The sequence below is a fragment of the Biomphalaria glabrata genome, chromosome 5 (assembly GCF_947242115.1).
Source record: "Biomphalaria glabrata chromosome 5, xgBioGlab47.1, whole genome shotgun sequence".
In the NCBI taxonomy this organism is placed as follows: Eukaryota; Metazoa; Mollusca; class Gastropoda; family Planorbidae; genus Biomphalaria; species Biomphalaria glabrata.
The window spans coordinates 36,471,748-36,489,852 of record NC_074715.1 but is presented as its reverse complement, the minus strand read 5'-3'; the positions used below and the strand labels follow the sequence as shown (position 1 = coordinate 36,489,852).

At 36.5% G+C, this 18,105-nt stretch overlaps 1 protein-coding gene across 5 annotated transcripts in view; it reads right to left on the bottom strand.

The window, feature by feature from the left end:
• Nucleotides 1–261: 261 nt before the first annotated feature.
• The window catches only part of LOC106060102 (uncharacterized), a 31,356-nt gene continuing 13,512 nt past the window's right edge, over nucleotides 262–18,105 (bottom strand). For 2 of the 5 annotated variants that reach the window (XM_056030141.1, XM_056030142.1), the window contains exons 2-7: nucleotides 13,854–14,099; nucleotides 12,080–12,202; nucleotides 10,922–11,060; nucleotides 7,370–7,674; nucleotides 3,938–4,130; nucleotides 262–2,643 (exon numbers count right to left, since the gene is read on the bottom strand). In XM_056030141.1, coding sequence (XP_055886116.1) covers nucleotides 1,355–2,643; nucleotides 3,938–4,130; nucleotides 7,370–7,674; nucleotides 10,922–11,060; nucleotides 12,080–12,202; nucleotides 13,854–14,090 — 2,286 coding nt within the window. In that variant the 5' untranslated portion in view covers nucleotides 14,091–14,099 and the 3' untranslated portion in view covers nucleotides 262–1,354. Of the gene's footprint in view, nucleotides 2,644–3,937; nucleotides 4,131–7,369; nucleotides 7,675–10,921; nucleotides 11,061–12,079; nucleotides 12,203–13,853; nucleotides 14,100–14,283; nucleotides 14,447–16,800; nucleotides 17,110–18,105 lie in introns of those variants that run through there. The other 3 variants (XM_056030138.1, XM_056030139.1, XM_056030140.1) reach the window with 3 other exon arrangements.

The following is an 18,105-nucleotide window of genomic DNA, read 5'->3' as shown; positions in this document are numbered from 1 at the left end:
AGTTTTTTTTTCTCTTTTAAAAAAAAAGTAAACAGTTTGTTTAAAATATAAGTAGCTAGTATGACAGAAATTATTTAATTTAGTTATATTTTGTTAATCATTTTTTTAACCCAATATATAAAACCGTTTGCATATTTGTGTTAAAAATATGCTAATGTATTACCTTCCTTGGAAATAGTCTCCCGTGTTTTTTTAAACTAATAATAGTGAATAGTTGTAAAAATTGTGTATTTTTCTGAAAAAAAAAAACTGCCTGCATAGTTAACTTTCAATATTAAATTTTTCGCTTTCAGAAAAGAAAAACTAGCATTGCATCAGAATTTTGAAAGATCTAAATTATCATGATATTGGATTTTAAATATCTTTTCTAGTTTATAAGCTCTACACGGGGAGGACGGACGGCGGACAGACAGACCACACAAAACTAATAGCGACTCATCCCCTAGTGGGAGCGCTACAAAAAAAGGGAATCGGTATGAAGAAAAATGTAGAAAGATAATGAGAAAGTGGATAGAAAGGGGGTTCACTTTTCAGATTTGAATGTTGAATCCAATTCAACTGGACCTTTTCTATGTCGGAGACAAACAAGGCAGATTATAAACTATCAACAACTACAACCCTATCTCTGTCTGTTTTTTTTCGCTTTTTTTCTATTAAAAGAGTCAAAAGCATTATTTCACTTTTAAGGCTCAACCTAATATCAACATATAAGCAATATAAAAACATTTTTTCTAATTTGATATTATTATATTTCATATTACTTTGGTCATTTAAAAAGTATTGGTCAAAAGAACCAGGCACACGGTGCCTAACATGAACATTGATCAAAAGACTTTTTATTTCGATGGTACTGCACATAAAAATGTAAATAGCATCAATAGGATTTCCTCTGGACCCGAAACTTTTATGTTTTTTAAGCCGTGCACACAGAATCTTAACTAGACTGGCATGAGAGCCGCAGCTCCAGCTCTGTGAGATGTGTGAAGAGAACTATAGAGGGGCAGGTCTTAGAAAGTGGAGATGGATTGAAATACTCTAAGAAAAGATGCCAACATCAGAGCTAGACAGGTCTTAGAAAGTGGAGATGGATTGAAAATCTCTAAGAAAAGATGCCAACATCAGAGCTAGACAGGTCTTAGATTGGGGAGATGGAATAGTCAAAACTTAAGAAAAGACGTCAACAGGCCTTATATTGAAACCCCCAGCAGAGGCAAACCAAAATAAGATCCTAGCGACACAGTGTAGTAGATAAAACCGAGGGGATAGGAAAGAGCAAGAAACCGTAGAGAGTGGACCACAAGGACTTATGATGATGATGGTGTATTTCATTATAAATAAAAGCTTTTATTCACTTCTATAGTTTAGTAAATCTATTCATATCAATAGGTCCCACCGGGGGAAGTACTCTATCATATATACTCAACAATTTGATTGCTGCATCTAACGCATTTGTTCCATTGTTTATAATGACAGAGTTACTTAAGCTGTATGTCCATGATTGATGAAAAGAGGAAAGTTTATAAAATGGTGGATTGTCAATAAGTACATGAGGAATGTTTAGAAGTGTAGATAAAATGTGACCGTGAAGTCGATCTGTCACAACGACTCTCCCACGCTGGAGAAAATGTATTCCAGAAAAAGCAATCAGAAAAGATGTTTCCATGTCTCGAGTTCCCACATTCGACGACCACTCGTTTAACCAATCAGAGATGTGGATAGAAACATTATTTGGAACTTTCGGCATCGCGTACTTAGCAGACTCTTGGTCTTTTCTTCTCAGCCAGATAATATCGTACATGGGCGGCATTTGCCGAGGTAGAGCACCCAGCCCAAAAGCCAGATCAGGAGCCAAAATAAGCTTTACGCCTTGGAAAGATTGTTTGGCTATTTCAAGCGATTGCCTGTCTCTCAGAAACATAGTTAGATTCGTTCTATTGCTGTAGATAATTCGAGCAGATATTAAACTGTTGTTGCTATTTTTGTTCAGCCAAATGCTTTGCGACAAAAGTATTTTCCTATGCTCGGGATATCGGTCCATTATTAGGCTACGTATTTGATCTATGCTTTGGTAGCCGATAACGTTTCCTCCTCCTTGCATGAGTATAACAAGATTGTCTTTGGTAAAATTGTCACTGATGCTTTTCTCTAGTAGCATGTTCTTTTTTTTATTGCAAGAATGAGTCTCACAGTAATACACTATGGTCTTATTCATCTCTCTCAGCAACATGACCTCGCCAGCGGCTATTGCTGGATCACCTTTATTGCTGTACGTGGCTATCTCCAGGAGCATCACGTTTTGAATGGGACCTATAAGATCTGTTAAAAGGTTGATGAGCACTCTCCGAGATTCTTGTATGATCTCAGCATGTGTAATCAAATTCTTGGCTCTCATGTCTGTTTCGTAGGGATGGTCGACAAGACGCCAGGTCAAAAACTCCGCAAGTTTGGGATCCTCTTCAACGCTATAATCTCTCATGTAGTTGGATGGCGAGAAGCTGCGACAAACGCTGACATTCATTTTTTGCTGCAGTTGGCTAAAAAACGATGTGCCACTTTGTGCATTGTGGTGTATGAGAGACATCATGGCTATGACGGAAAGACACAGTATCAAACCTCTTTGTACTGACTTGGATGTCAACAAACCTGAAACATTAAAAAATATAGGAGTCAATTTTTTTAGCGTTATAACTGTAAATTGTTTTTTTGTAACAGGATATATATATATATTTCGTCCATCGTAATTCGATCATGACCACTTTTGTCATCCATGGGGCTGAGGGCTTTGCACTGGAGTTTTGTGCCTCTTCATGTGGCTGGTGAGACCTATGTGAGCCCAAAAATTTTCGGCTGCACACTGGGCAGGTTATTCTTTCTGGAGCTAGTATAGCATATAGAGTTTAGTTTAGGTTTACTAGCACTTATGTATATAAGAGGGCTCTGTTAGACTTTCGTTTAAAATAGGTTCTTGTTCCATGTGTTAGTGCATAGTTGTACAAATGCTCCTACTTTCCTAGTGCTATTATAGCATGTAATGGGTTGCCTGAATCAGCCAGGAAAACCAACGTCTTGGACGAGTTTTTTTCCTTGATTAAGATGCATGACTAGATTGACCTAGGGATACGCTTAGGACGTAATTATCTTCTTTTTTTTTTAATAACGTCTGTATTTTATAAGATAAGATATCTAAAAAACGTCGTACACGTTATTTCTATCATGCCCATTTTCGGATCAAGATGAAATTTTGCACAATTATTTCTTTTACCCGACAAAACAAGAATCAATATAAAAAAGAGCAATTAGTAAATTAACTATTGGTAATCAATTATTTTGATTGGTTTCTCAAACAAGGAAAAGAATTTATACTTGACTGAAGTGGTGGTATAAGCTGAATTAATTCATTTTATTGGTCGTCGTCTGAGGCTTAATGAACAGAAAATGAAAAAATAGGACGAGTCTATAGAAAACAAGGTTACTAAGACAGTTTGTGTAGAAACACAAATTCAAAGTCAGCCCCCGAAGTTGTCCACCCAGGCAGGTAAAAAGGCAGGTATCAATATTTTCAGAAATAACATCAGAATTAAATTCTATCAATGACAAATGACAGAGAAGAATGGAGAAAGAAGGTTGACAGATCTTATGTGGTGCCCCAGCTTGAAATATAAATAATTAGTATATATTATTAACATAAGTAATAAATTCGTATACAAATTGTGTGAATTCTATACTAAATTCGTCAGCCAAGTGAAGGGGGGGGGGTGATCGCCCCTACCGCCTCCCCCCCCCCTGGATCCGCCAGCGATAACAGGCTATGATATAACTTATTTTCATATTTTATATGATGTAGGCCTAATAAAGCGACTTTTGTTCATATTTTATATATTGTAAAAATATAACTTGTGTTCATATTTGATAAGGTAAAAAAAAATACAGATCTAACCATCTTGAGTATTTGTTGACACCATCTTTGTAATGATTTGTCCTCTGATGTAAATATAGAGACCGATGACAGCTAGGGTCAGTCCTAACATGTTCCATGATGAAGCTACTCTCTTGCCAATGCCATAGAGTAACAGGACTACAAGCAGTCGTTTACAAATGTTCGCTATAGAATGACTTATCACGTTCATCACCTGAGGAATGGCAGAAATGAAATATACCACAATTCCAGTTCAAATCACTTTTCTTTGCTGCTGAGTTCAAATTGCTGAATCATGTGCTATATACTTAGCCGTGTGTCTAGTGATTTAAAGGAGAAAAACATTTTTAAAATACATTTAATAAAAAGACAATACTTCCGTTGTACAACTGAAAGTATAATAAAACATAACAAAAATTAATTAAAAAATATGAGCTTGTAACCGGTTATCGAACCGGTGATTTAGAGACCCTCACCAATTCAGCCAGCGGAAATTCATACTTGAGTGATTATTTATTGATATTATCAGTATATAATCATCTAAATCTAGTAATAGACCTAGATTTCTGATTTCTCATTCTAGATCTAAAATATAGATGTAATCTATATAAGATTTACGTAAAAAAAATATTAGTAAAGCTTATATATAGTCTCAATAAAATTGAAATTGCTATAAATTTACTCTTTTATCGTATAACTTCGGGACACTATGTATGACTAGCCATGTTTTTTTTTCTAAGTCTAGTCAAGCCAAATTCATTTTTTTTAATTTTTGTTTTACTTTGAAAAATTATAACGGTCAAACTAGAGTTTTCCCCATGTGACCAATGAGCTAGTAGTTCTTTTCGCATCAACTGTTAAATTCATAGGAAAATTGTTAGAGCAGTACTCGAGATTAGCGTCCGCCCTCCGTGGAGGAATGACTTAAATAGAAGTATTGAAAAAAAGAGCAATATATTCTTTTGCTTTGCGGAATTTTGTGACTTATTTTTGCTTTGATTTTGTTTATTTTAAGTGAGATTTTAATATTAAACCATCGCTTGCCCAAGCGCAACAAAACATAATGCAAACCAAAATCCCCAAATTCCAAGAGCATAGCTATGGGAGATTTTGATTTTAAAACTCCTTCGAAATTTTTTAAAGATAAAACCCCCATTTTCAATATAAGACTAAAGCATACATCAGTCACCAGATTCTGGCTTCACTGCACAATGCCATAACCCATCGCCTTTTACACCAGTCATCAGATTCTATGAGCGTAGCCAAGAGGGGTTTTGTTTTTAACCCCCCCCCTCCAGAGGGATTTAAGGTAAAACCCTATCCAGAGGGTTTTAAGCTAAAATCCCCCGCTAGTGGGGTTTGAAGCTAAAAACAATCTCTTCAATATAAAAAAAACAACAAATTACACGCTCAAACTTCTATGAGCGTAGCCAAGGGAGGTTTTGAGTTTAAACCCCCTCCTCCAGAGGGCTTTAAGTTTAAAACCCCTCCAGATGGTTTTGATTTTAAAATACCCCCCCACACACACATACGCACACACGTATATATATGTATATGTATATACACATATATATATATTATAAATATATATATATATGTGTGTGTGTGTATGTATATATATATATATATATACACACACACCCAAACGTATATATATATATATCCCCTCAGCCATATATATAAATATATATATATATATATATACATATGTGTGTGTGTGTGTATCCCCTCAGCCATATATATAAATATATATATATATATATATATATATATATATATATATATATATATATATATATATATACATGTGTGTGTATCCCCTCAGCCATATATATAAATATATATATATATATATATATATATATATATATATATATACATGTGTGTGTGTGTGTGTATCCCCTCAGCCATATATACATATATATGCTAGTGTTAAATGGGTAAAATACATCGGTACAGCTAGTGTTTGATACCATGTATGTATGCTTAGGGGAAGATTACACAGATGAAAGTAAAAGGGAGGCAACCTAAAACATTGAAGTAGACTTGGTGCACAATTAAACGAATAGTAAGCGGTAATCACATTGATTTATGGGACACAACTAACAAAATCTATAAGTAGCATAAAGCAAGTATCACATTGACGAAGGGGAAAACTTGATTTGAGGTAAAGAGACCACATTACTTTCTATTGATGTTTAAATTTTATTATATCATGAATCAATAAGTTTGTTGCATTGTGTAACAATATGAATCGCTAATGGTATGTGAACTGGAAAGTCATTCATATGGTCTCGATGGTCTCGGGTTTATACCCTGAGTCGGCATCAATGCTGTTTGTTTTCCAACCGTATCGTCAAAAAATGATTGGCCTACTAATGACTTCACTTCACCAACAAGCTTGCCAAACCTACAGACACCATGAAGGACTGAGAACGGTGGATGGTGTAAACAAGGAGCACATTGAAGAAGTTGACATTTAGTGACTGCAAGTAATTCATCGCATAGTGAATGTTAGAGTAAACTTTAGCATGCAATAACCTTTCACCTTTCATTTAGTGGTCATCGTTGAGCTGACACAAGCAACAACCTTTCATTGAGTGGTCATCGCGAGATTATTGTTTAGGTGACACAAGTAACAACGACAATTTCTTAGCAGTACATACATTCTTAAAAACCTTACCTCGACATACAGATTCAAAACGAGATTATAAACCTGTTGGGCAATGCTAGTTCAGCTAAAATGCAATGGGAGATACTATCATGATGGACAGCACTCAAGAAGTATTAAAAGTTGATTAAATTAACATTATTATCTGAAATTGTCCATTGCATGTTTTCATATTTGTCAGAACCAGAAGTCTTCAGGGTTGACTGAACAAATACTCTAATTAATAAAATATCACCATCTTTCTTTTACTTACTTGCGAGGCCAAGGTAACGATGGTTTTCCAATAAGAGCGGACAGTACAATTGCCTTCTGGCATTGTTTACAAAAGCAGCTACTTGTGCGTTATGTTCACTGTGCTAAACAGTACTTAAACATGGTCTTCAATGATTCTGTCAATTGTGTTCATGGACTTGGAATGTCTTTTAGTAAATGTACCGATACAAACTACTCGATTTTTTTTGTCACACAAAATATTTGTCATACGGGGGCTGGGGGGGGGGCACCATCATACTCTCGAACCCGGACCACGAGTACCTTGCTACACCACTGACACAGAGGTGCCCTAAAGATCCGAAATTTAAAATCCGAATCTCCATCAGAATTCGAACCCGCACCCCCGTTTCTGAAGCCAAGCGCTTTACAACTCAGCCACCGTACCTCCGATGATTGCTAGGCTACACTTTTATTGTTTCATTTTTTTCCTACCTAATGCATTGATTTTTTTTTATAATTTATCACTGACTCAATAAATTAATACGTCAAATTCTAGTCTCACAAATTACCTTAAGAACTATAATGGTGGAAATATAAGAATATGCCACGTGACATAGTCCAGAGACGAACAAAGCTCCCAGAATGAAAGAACATTTGACAGGGATAACAAACTCATTTTCCAAAATGTACACCAGCAACAAAATGGCCATCTGTACACAAAGGAGTGCAGAAATGCAATTTCTTGACCTTAACTGGACTGGAGCAGTGTTGACCTGATGTTTCTTGATGGCCACATTTCTTGCTGTTAGAATTAGGTTGGAGAGAAAAGCCAAGACTATTCCAGCTGTGTCTGAAGTTTGAAACGTTGTTTTGACTGCATAGAAAGAAATATAGAGAATGATGAGTTACCAAATAAAGAATGGAAAAAAGAATTAAAAAAAAAAAAACTTTACTTCTACTATTAAAATGAGGAGCCCGGAATCTAAATAGCAACATACCTGTACCAGAAGTCTGAAGGAAAATAAAAGTAAAGGATTTAAACTGAAATGATTTGTTTATATCACAATGTGGAAATGTACACTGAAAATGTTTCTAGTCTTTTTTCGACTCCAACAGAACACTGTGTTGACTTGGTGTTCATTGAGGGGAGATGTTCGGTTTCAAGTTGTTACAGGGAACAATGTGTAGCAAAGGACAAGAAAGACTGCAATAATTCAACTCCCAAGTATGTCTGACCTAAGAAAGACTGCAATAATTCAACTCCCAAGTATGTCTGACCTAAGAAAGACTGTAATAATTCAACTCCCAAGTATGTCTGACCTCTATCAGTACAAAACTTCGGCATGTATTCTTATTAAACCTACCGATCTCACACATTTGTCTTCACCTACATCTATCTTGTTGGACCGTTGGGGCACCACACAGGATTTGTAAGCAATCTCTCTTCATCCCTCTCTGTCTTTTGCCTTTAAATGATTATTGTTATTCTAGATCTATGACAAATCAATTACATGATTGAGTCAAAATAATTTATACAATTATACTTCATATAAGATTTTTTTTAATTTAAAATATTTACTTTTTATTTTACTTGCTTTCTGTTTGCTCAAAGTAAAGCCGAGAAAAGAGGAGGTGTTTGGTTACGCGAATTACCACAGCCAGTAGCGGCCTGACGGGGTGCAAGTGGGGCAACCGCCCCAGGCCCCGCGCCATGTCACCGTCAGGTTCTAAAACCAGACCAGTTCTCGTAAACTAAGATTTGTAGCTCAATATTTCCTGGCATCTATTTGATTACCATATAAGCTTTGAACATGACATGTTTGGTTTCGAAATACCGTTCAGTTTCGGTAAATACAGCATCTTATGCCCTGTACATTATAAGTGACTATCACTATTTAACAGTTCACCTTGGTATAAAACAAATCTACGTAGCTGGAAGCAACCAAGCAAAATAAAATAGTTTATTTCGAGAATAAAGAGTCATACTCATATATATGTCTATGGTCATACTGTTATGTCGAATTGAAAGTATAAAAAGAATTGGTACGTATACAGTAAATATACTGTTACTTTAGTCCGCCATAGAGAACAAGAGGATGTGTGAGAAGGATTCCTTGTTTTGTACTGTGACCTAGCTCGTACAGTTATTTCGGCCAATCAACATCCAGAAAGTTAGACAATAACGTATTATTCCCCCCTACCCCCCCCCCCCCCCCAAATAGGCTACTGTGCATGCATTGGGTGGCCATGAGAAAACCCTTTACATTTGAAAAAAAAAACAAAAAAAACTGACGTATTTTTTTCAATAGAAAGTCGGATCTTCGAAAGTGAATGGGCCACAATAGCTCCTATAGTACACTTTGTTCTTCTACCAAAGACTAAAGTTGTTTGGCACGAGAGCTACTGGAGGCCAATTAACCAACGAAAGCTACTGGAGGCCAATTAACCAACGAAAGCTGCTGGAGGCCAATTGACCAACGAAAGCTGCTGGAGGCCAATTGACCAACGAAAGCTGCTGGAGGCCAATTAACCAACGAAAGCTACTGGAGGCCAATTAACCAACGAAAGCTGCTGGAGGCCAATTAACCAACGAAAGCTGCTGGAGGCCAATTAACCAACGAAAGCTACTGGAGGCCAATTAACCAACGAAAGCTGCTGGAGGCCAATTGACCAACGAAAGCTGCTGGAGGCCAATTAACCAACGAAAACTACTGGAGGCCAATTAACCAACGAAAGCTGCTGGAGGCCAATTAACCAACGAAAGCTACTGGAGGCCAATTAACCAACGAAAGCTACTGGAGGCCAATTAACCAACGAAAGCTACTGGAGGCCAATTAACCAACGAAAGCTGCTGGAGGCCAATTAACCAACGAAAGCTACTGGAGGCCAATTAACCAACGAAAGCTACTGGAGGCCAATTAACCAACGAAAGCTACTGGAGGCCAATTAACCAACGAAAGCTGCTGGAGGCCAATTAACCAACGAAAGCTGCTGGAGGCCAATTAACCAACGAAAGCTGCTGGAGGCCAATTAACCAACGAAAGCTACTGGAGGCCAATTAACCAACGAAAGCTGCTGGAGGCCAATTAACCAACGAAAGCTACTGGAGGCCAATTGACCAACGAAAGCTGCTGTAAAATGTTTTAACTTTTTTTAGATGTTCCTTCAGACCTGAAGATAATCTACCTCCTAGTTCAAATCTTCCGCATGACGACGGGGGATGACAGCGAGCAGGGTATGAACCCCGGGACCATCGAGACGACCAGTCCAGCGCGCCTACCGCACGACCATGTAGCCATCCCTACTTAGAAGCATGTGTCAGCGTGGTTGGATTAAGCCCTGAGAATGTCCAATGGTAGCGCAATGAATGGTAGAACAATGAATGGTAGAACAAAGTAGAAAGGAAAGACTACATTGGCGTGCATTCTTAACAAAAATGGTAGCAAGGGTTCTCAGTATATTACACACACACACACACAAAAACGCATTTCGTGGGAGAACAGAGAAACTTTATGCGCCAAACAAAGGTCAGTTTTTAGGCTTGGTTGAGATGCTGGACAAATTCGTCCCAATAAGTTTTATTTCTTCGACGAATTAAGAACGTGGAGGCTCACGGATATAGGATTCAAAACGAGCTTATGGACCTGATGGTATATTTTCAAGTCATCCTTGACTGCACGCTTGATGTCAGCCACAAAGAGCCGATGTATTTTACATAGCGTTTTGTGGACCTGTCAGATCTAGAAGTTAAGGTGGGGAACATTTCGAGTAGATGTAGTGACAAGGCCAATAGAACAGGACGTCACAGGTGGACGATCCCGTTAGCGTGACATGGTACGATATATTGATTGTCTACACTTACGCTCAGGGCCCCGCATTTGACATTCGCCCAGGGCCCGCGCACTGCTAAGACCGCCCCTGAACACAGCCACCTTATGACGAAAGTCAAGGGACAGATGAGGATGATGAAAAGATTTTCCTTAGTAGTCTTAAAATTAGTTCTCAATAATTACAAGATGGAAATGAATATCTTAGGACAAAACCATGATAAACTGTCTGTAAAAAAAAAAAAATTACCAACCCATGGTGTTATATAAGACCATAAGACGAATGTTAATTACCTGAAAACAATAAAGACCCAAAAATGATCAAAGGAATGCTGACGATAGTCTCGATAGTAACGGATGTTTCGAAAACAATATGGTGGGCTACTGCCATGGTTACTGGCTCTGTTAATTTGATGGCCAAGGTGGAAGCAGCCTGAAATAAAATAGCCATTGTTCAAGAAAGTTCTCAAACAAAATAGTCAATTTTTAAAGAAATTGTTTGAATCATTATTATATTTCTTAAATATTACTGTATATTATGCAACAAATAATATGAATATATTAATGATATTTTAATGATAATAATGATAATAATAATAATAATAATCTTTATTATCCTTATGGAAATTTGTCTCACTATTTGTGCATTCATTATGTAACAAATAATCTATTTTATACTTGTAATTGACTTATGATTGACTCATTGACTGACTAACTGATTGATCAAGAGTTCTCATAAACTGTTGTACGGATTCGCACGAAATTTCGTACACTGGTTTCTTTTACCTCCTATTTGCTCTATAAGAACCGGATTTGAAAGATTTGCAACCTGGCCACAGACGGACTTACAAGATTCACTTTTTGCTCTGAATTCCCTTGTAGATACTAAACGCTAAATGTCAATATTATCTTCATGTAGGTCTTAGACACTATAAAACCAATTGTCTATCACAGATAAGAATGATTAAAGACGTAAGTTTTCAAAAGACTTTTTAAAATAAAAATATATTTTAATCCAAATATTTCGTATATCAAATCTACCTAGAATATATATATGTGTGTGTGTGTGTGTGTATTGTTGAAGTTGAAGGCGGAAATGTTGTTCTTACTAAGATAAACTTTTGTCTAAGTGGCTAAGTGGTAAAGCACTTCGCTTCCGGTTCGAATTCGAATCTTGGTGAAGCCTGGGATTTTGAGCTTCGAGATTTTTAGGACTCTCAGCTTTATACTTAAGGTGGTTGGTCGTTGTGCTGGCCACATGACACCGTCGTCAACCATTGACATAGAAAGTAATACAAACAGATGAGCCTTACATCATCCTCCCCCATAAATGGCAAGGTCTGACAGGGGCACCAATACTTTTGTTTAAATGGCAATTGAATCCCTGTTTTTATTGCTTCTAGTGTCTAATCTTATATTTTATGGATGACAATAACAACCATAAAATCCTACCTCAATGTACGTCATGCTGGAGTTGGTAGCTAGTGTAGCCAGAACATGACCAACGACAAAGATAGCTACTGGTGTGGAGGTAACAGCGCCGCTTATGCTCACACAGAAAACACAGGTCAAACACTGGAGAAAAATCAAATGCAATATTTGTTTCAGCTATTAATTTGGTGGAGTTTTAATTTAATTCTGAAGAACATGATCATCCGAAACATAGTTTTAAAAAAACACAAACCCAAACAAAAGCAAAACTAAGTTGTTGGTTAGCAAGTGGTAAAACACAAACCCAAACAAAAGCAAAACTAAGTTGTTGGTTAGCAAGTGGTAAGACACAAACCCAAACAAAAACAAAACTAAGTTGTTGGTTAGCAAGTGGTAAAATGCTGCTTCTTGCGAGTTCGAATCTAAATGAAGTCTGGGATTATGTGTTTTGGGATACTTAGGACTCTCACCCTCCCGGAAATCGGGAAAAAAAGCAAAGTGAATCGAGTTCACTTCACTAGCTATTGAATAAAGAAAATCGACATTTTAAGACACCATAAGAACTCTAAAATTCTACAAAAATAAATGTCCATTTCATTAGCTTGTAAATTATCACAAAGTAAAGGGAAAAATCATTCGTTTCAATAAGAAAACAAGACTAGAATTTAGTTTGGTTGTTATGTCCTCAACACTAAACACATCTATTTATGTATTGCTATTGGCTCATTGTTTCTTTGTGTGAATCTGTGCTGAGGTTTAGCAACTGGATGCCCTGGGCAAGGAGGCCACTGAAAGTTTCTATAGAAATGACTAAGAAGAAGAACGACACGACAATCCTATTGCTGCAGGTCTTGCCACCCAGAACAAAAGAGCAATTATTAAGAGTAACAAAAACAAAGCTGAAACAAGTCTAAAAAAATATTTTATTAATTCATGACACACCAGATACACAGACTAAGAACTCAAACTATAAAGGTGTTATATAATAGAAAAGTCACCACACAACTCCCTTCATTAAAGTTTATTTTATTCAAAGAAATCTTAACAAATCAAACAATAACATAAACTTAAATGCTATTTAACCTTGGTTAGGCCACTATTAGATTTGTGTCCTTTGTTTGGGATCCCCTCTGCTCATGCAAACGTTAAAAACCAGAACAGATGCAGAGCCGTGAGATTTATAAGACACGAACAGTCATTCACATTGGATTAATGTTAAACTCATTATATAGACTCTTCAAGATAGAAATTCAAAAGTAATGTCTATATAAAACATTGTACCATAATTTACAATTATAAAAATAAAATATTCAGAAAGACACAAAAATAAAGATACATTTCTTATTCTACATGCTAGGACAAAATTGTACACCTACTCTTTCTTCCCTTGTACCATTAAAGCATGGAATTGGTTGCCTGAATAAGCCAGGAAAGCCAACGGCTTAGCAGGGTTAAAAGTTACTGATTAACATGTGTAATTAATGAAGTACATGGATGCGTGTGGAACGTAATTGTCTTCTCTTTGAAGTAACGCCTGTAATTTATATGATAAAAAGATGAATGCACTTAATAGTAATAGTAAACCTAAATGCAGGTCATATTTATGAAGAAAGAAATAGACCGCTTGTATATTGAATCACATTAATTTTGTTTGTAATTTAGTTATATATTTTGAAATGTGTAGGCCCCCCTTCGAGGCCCTAGACGGCATGACAGTTTGACTATCGTTAGTCCGTCCTTGTTTAAATGATCTGAGATACAAGATTAATGGAATCGTTTTCAAAACAAAACATACCTGTATTGACGTCACAATTACAGAGGGCATAACATGGAGGACCGGACCAAGATCACTATATGTAGGCTCGAAAAGTCTTGGAAAACCTGTTAGAAATATCTTGGCACACTCATGACACAAGAAAGATGTCAATGTCCAGGCCAAGAATGTCACAATGGCAGTGGCACCATTACTCTTAAATGCGCTCAACATGGCTCTGAAGGCACTGAAGCTTCTGTCTATATTACATTTTGGCATTTCCCTCACCTTGGCGTAAAACAAAAAAAGTGATTGCTTAATAAAGAAATGAGAGCAGCAAAAACAAACAAATCTGGTACATTTATGACCGGGGATGTTTTATAACTGACTCGCTTGTAAATTTATTGCCGTAATTCAACTTCAGTCTAACTAACACTGGGTCAGTAGCCTACCCTAGTTATCAGAAAATTACCTTGAAGTCATAGTGACTGTTCTTGAAGTGAGTAGAGACTCATTTGTTAAAGATACTGAAATGCACACGTTATTAAGTAACTTGAAAACGTTGCATTTTTTTTTTTTTATATTGCGAAACTATCTTACAGGAATAATCCGTATAACTGAACAACTATAAAATAGATCAATAATGATGAAAAAACACTTTATTTGTTTTTGTTGTTTTTTTGTTTTGTTTTGGGACGAAGTAGACCAGCACACGTGACTGTAGAGTTAGTTGATTGAACAAACCAAACACAAAGAAACTTTGCGTGTACTTTGTTGTGATGACAACAAGAGTTATCCCCCTGCCCCTCATCGTATGTTTACACTTTATAGTCTGTGTATTGATTTTGTTTAATGCACGATACAAAGGCTAACTAGTTATAGTTTTGTGTAACACTAGTATCAGATAAAATAGTGTTTCGATTAGGTTAAAAATCAAACATTATATCGAGACTAGAATATCCTTTAATATAAAGATTACATGAACAAAATACATATAGTTAAGACATCGCGGGGAATGGTCTTCATTAAGACTGGATTTAAAAATACAAATTGTAATTGTTGACGTGTAACAGTATAAACTTATTTGTCTTCTTTTCCTTGTACCTGTTACCCAGCATTCTATTTTGTCAGTAGTATTTATCATTTACTCTCAGAGACTTGAATTCTTCTTGCAGCCTCAGAGGTCAGTGTCCAACTTTCACAGAGACCACTAGCGACCTCTTTTGTTTGGTAGGCTTAGCTAGGGATGTAAGGGCCCGGTCAGCTTGACCTCTTTAGTTGTTACTGCATTTTGACATTCGACATCATGATATGAGATAATGGCGTAATATTTAATGTAAAAACACATTTTGGGCACTCATTTGGGGGCCCCCTTTCAGTGGGGGCTTGGGGGGGCGGGGGATGTTCAAATTTGGACCCTTCTCCCCCACCCTAGCACTGGATAGGCTTCTTTGCTATTGCCAACTTTCAAGCTACTTTCGATTATATTGCACCTATTTTTCTTTTGCTGATTTCAATTTCCTGCATAGTTCTTTGTTAGTTGAACTGTAGTCTTCTGCCAGCAAGGGAGTTAACCTTCTTTTTTTTAAGTTCCTTCTTGCATCACATAAAACAATGATGTCATTAGTCACTCATTTTTCTTTGCTTTTTCCCTCGGATCTCAGACGTTGACTCGTTTAACAATGTGACAGTATTCGTGAGTCAATGCCTTCGTATATAAGGCTGAGAGGGGCGAATTGTCCTCCAACGCTGGTTTCAAACAATTCAACAATGTTTGTGTGAATTTTTTCAGTGTGCTATTTACTGATTTAATGCGTATGTTTGTAGGCTTGCAATTCTTTTTTAATTTCAATTTTACAGTCATTAAGACCAGTGCTTTTTGTAAAAACAAACAATTGGTGCCTGCCGGTACTCAGTGATGGTTTACCTAACTACTAAATAATTAATAATCAACGTTCAATACAAGACAAGTCATATTTCCCCCCACATTGAAAAAGGTGCCGGTACGCCGTACCTGTGCATGCCATAACAAAAAAAAAAAGCACTGGTCAAGACCATGTCATGGTTACTGGCTATGTCAGCACCAGATTAAGTTCTGGCTTTAGCTTTGTTGATGCTTGAGTTAAACCTCAAAAAAAAGTGTGTTTCTATTATCTGATGCGTGCCAAGTATTCTTCTGTATGGTTTGTGTGACAATAAGGTGTTCACTACAGTCAGGTGATAGCTCCTTGCAAACCCGTATTCCTATGTCGTTAGTTTTTCCTAATCCAAAACGCCCAGTTGTTCCTGCCCATTGCTCAAATGCATCCACTCCTATCCTGTCTTTCCAGTCTCCCTTAATAATAAGAATTTCCTTTTTCGGAATTTCTTTTGTGCAGCCCTCTCTTTCCTTGTAAAAGCTCTCTAGGGCTGCTACCTCATCTTCATAATGGGACGTGGAATAATTGTTATATTGAGAAGTCTATCCCTGACTCGAATGACAATTATACTACTGTTAACAGGTATATAGCTTATAATGTAGTTAGCTTTCTCAGATCTTGTGGCCTTCTATTGTAGTTTCTTCACACACAATCTGACTTCTAAGAATGTCCAGTTAATATTTAATCTAATTCTATTTTTAGATATAATCTAGATTAGATCTACGTACAAATATAAGCAAAGCTTATCAATAAACTGAAAGCAACGTTAAAAATAGTAAATAGTTTATAACAAGAAATTCTAGATTAGATCTAGTCATTCGAATCTAGATATAGATCTATAATGTCTAGATTCTGGATCTATAATGACGACATATACTAAAGTTCTAGATCTACTTAATTTTAGTCTAATTGTAAAAGATCTAGATCTAGATAAAAGAAGAAGATTTATGAATACAGATTATTGATAACAATAATAAAATCATATCTTGTCTCTTATAAACGTTTAATCTTAACATTATTAGATCTAGACCTAAATACTCAAGATTAATAACGTCCGATCCGGTTCTTACACATGCCATCCTACCGTAGACGTAGAGTTCTGTACCCCCCAAAGTGGGCCAAGAGTGTCAGGAGCCAAATTTTGCAGGCTAAGGACCCTGATTCAAGTATTGACGTAGCACTTATTCTCCCAAGTGTCGTATAAGAAACAAAAATGTAACCATTATTTATTGTCCGTGTGCCTAGAACAACGAAGCACCTTTCACGATCGAAAACGAAGCGGTTACATTTCCCAGAAGTGGACACTTATTTGCAATAATATGGTTTTTTTAAATCGACATAAAAAAAAGTTCAAGATGTTACTTTCTTCCGTTTTAAGCACTATGTCACCTTTTTATTTCCCCCTAGGTGCGAAACTTACTTTTGTCGACATTCTACAAATTTAATTTTTTTTTGACATGAAGCCGAAATTGACTAAATACGTGTTTTTGCTGTAAAAATGTATGAAAACAAAAGAAGATGTATTCACCCGTCACTAAATAGCAGGGCCGGAGTTAACCAATGCGGGGCCTTATACGAAACGGAAAGCGTAGGACCCAGTTTGGGTAGGAATACTGATAAAAAGTGAAAATTAAGAGTTTGTTTTCGAAAATAAATTCGTCTTTGCATTTTATTCATTCTTTACTACTTACAGAAATTCTTTATGAGTCTTGCGTGTAGTGAAGTCATACAGTATATCATAAAAATTCTGTTTCTACATAGATCACGCTCAGTAGCAAGAATTACCGAATGTTTCAATCTATCTTCAAGAATTGTTGACTCAAGTAATTCTTCATTAGCTTGAGGCGCGAAAAGCTTCTTTCACCAGATTCCACAATCACGGGTATTGTATAATGCCGTTTTTTTTTTTTATCGCGCTTAGTATTGGCGTTTTCTGTATTGAATGTTACCCCAAAATAACAATTTTGGCTATATTTCAGGAAATTTTTTATGAGTTTTCAAAAGATTTGAATAATTTTCGGAGATGTCCAGGACTTTTTCGTATATTTTGCAATTTCAGGAGATTTTCAGGAGCTACAGGAATATCAGAACGCCACGGAAAATCTGTTATAAGTTATAAAATGGTTTAATCTAATCATATACACCTACAATTAGCGTGGGGCCTATGAAAGTGCGAGGCCCACTACGGTCGCATAGGCTGCATTGGCCTAAGGCCGGTCCTGCAAAATAGCGGCGTATGCTACGCCGCAGGTCGACTAGTTATTATTATTGTACAAGAATGACAAAACAGTTTACAGTAACACAGTACACAAACACTCAAGCTGACCTGTACACCAAGACATTTTGACACACCAGTACAGATCATTTCATAACAT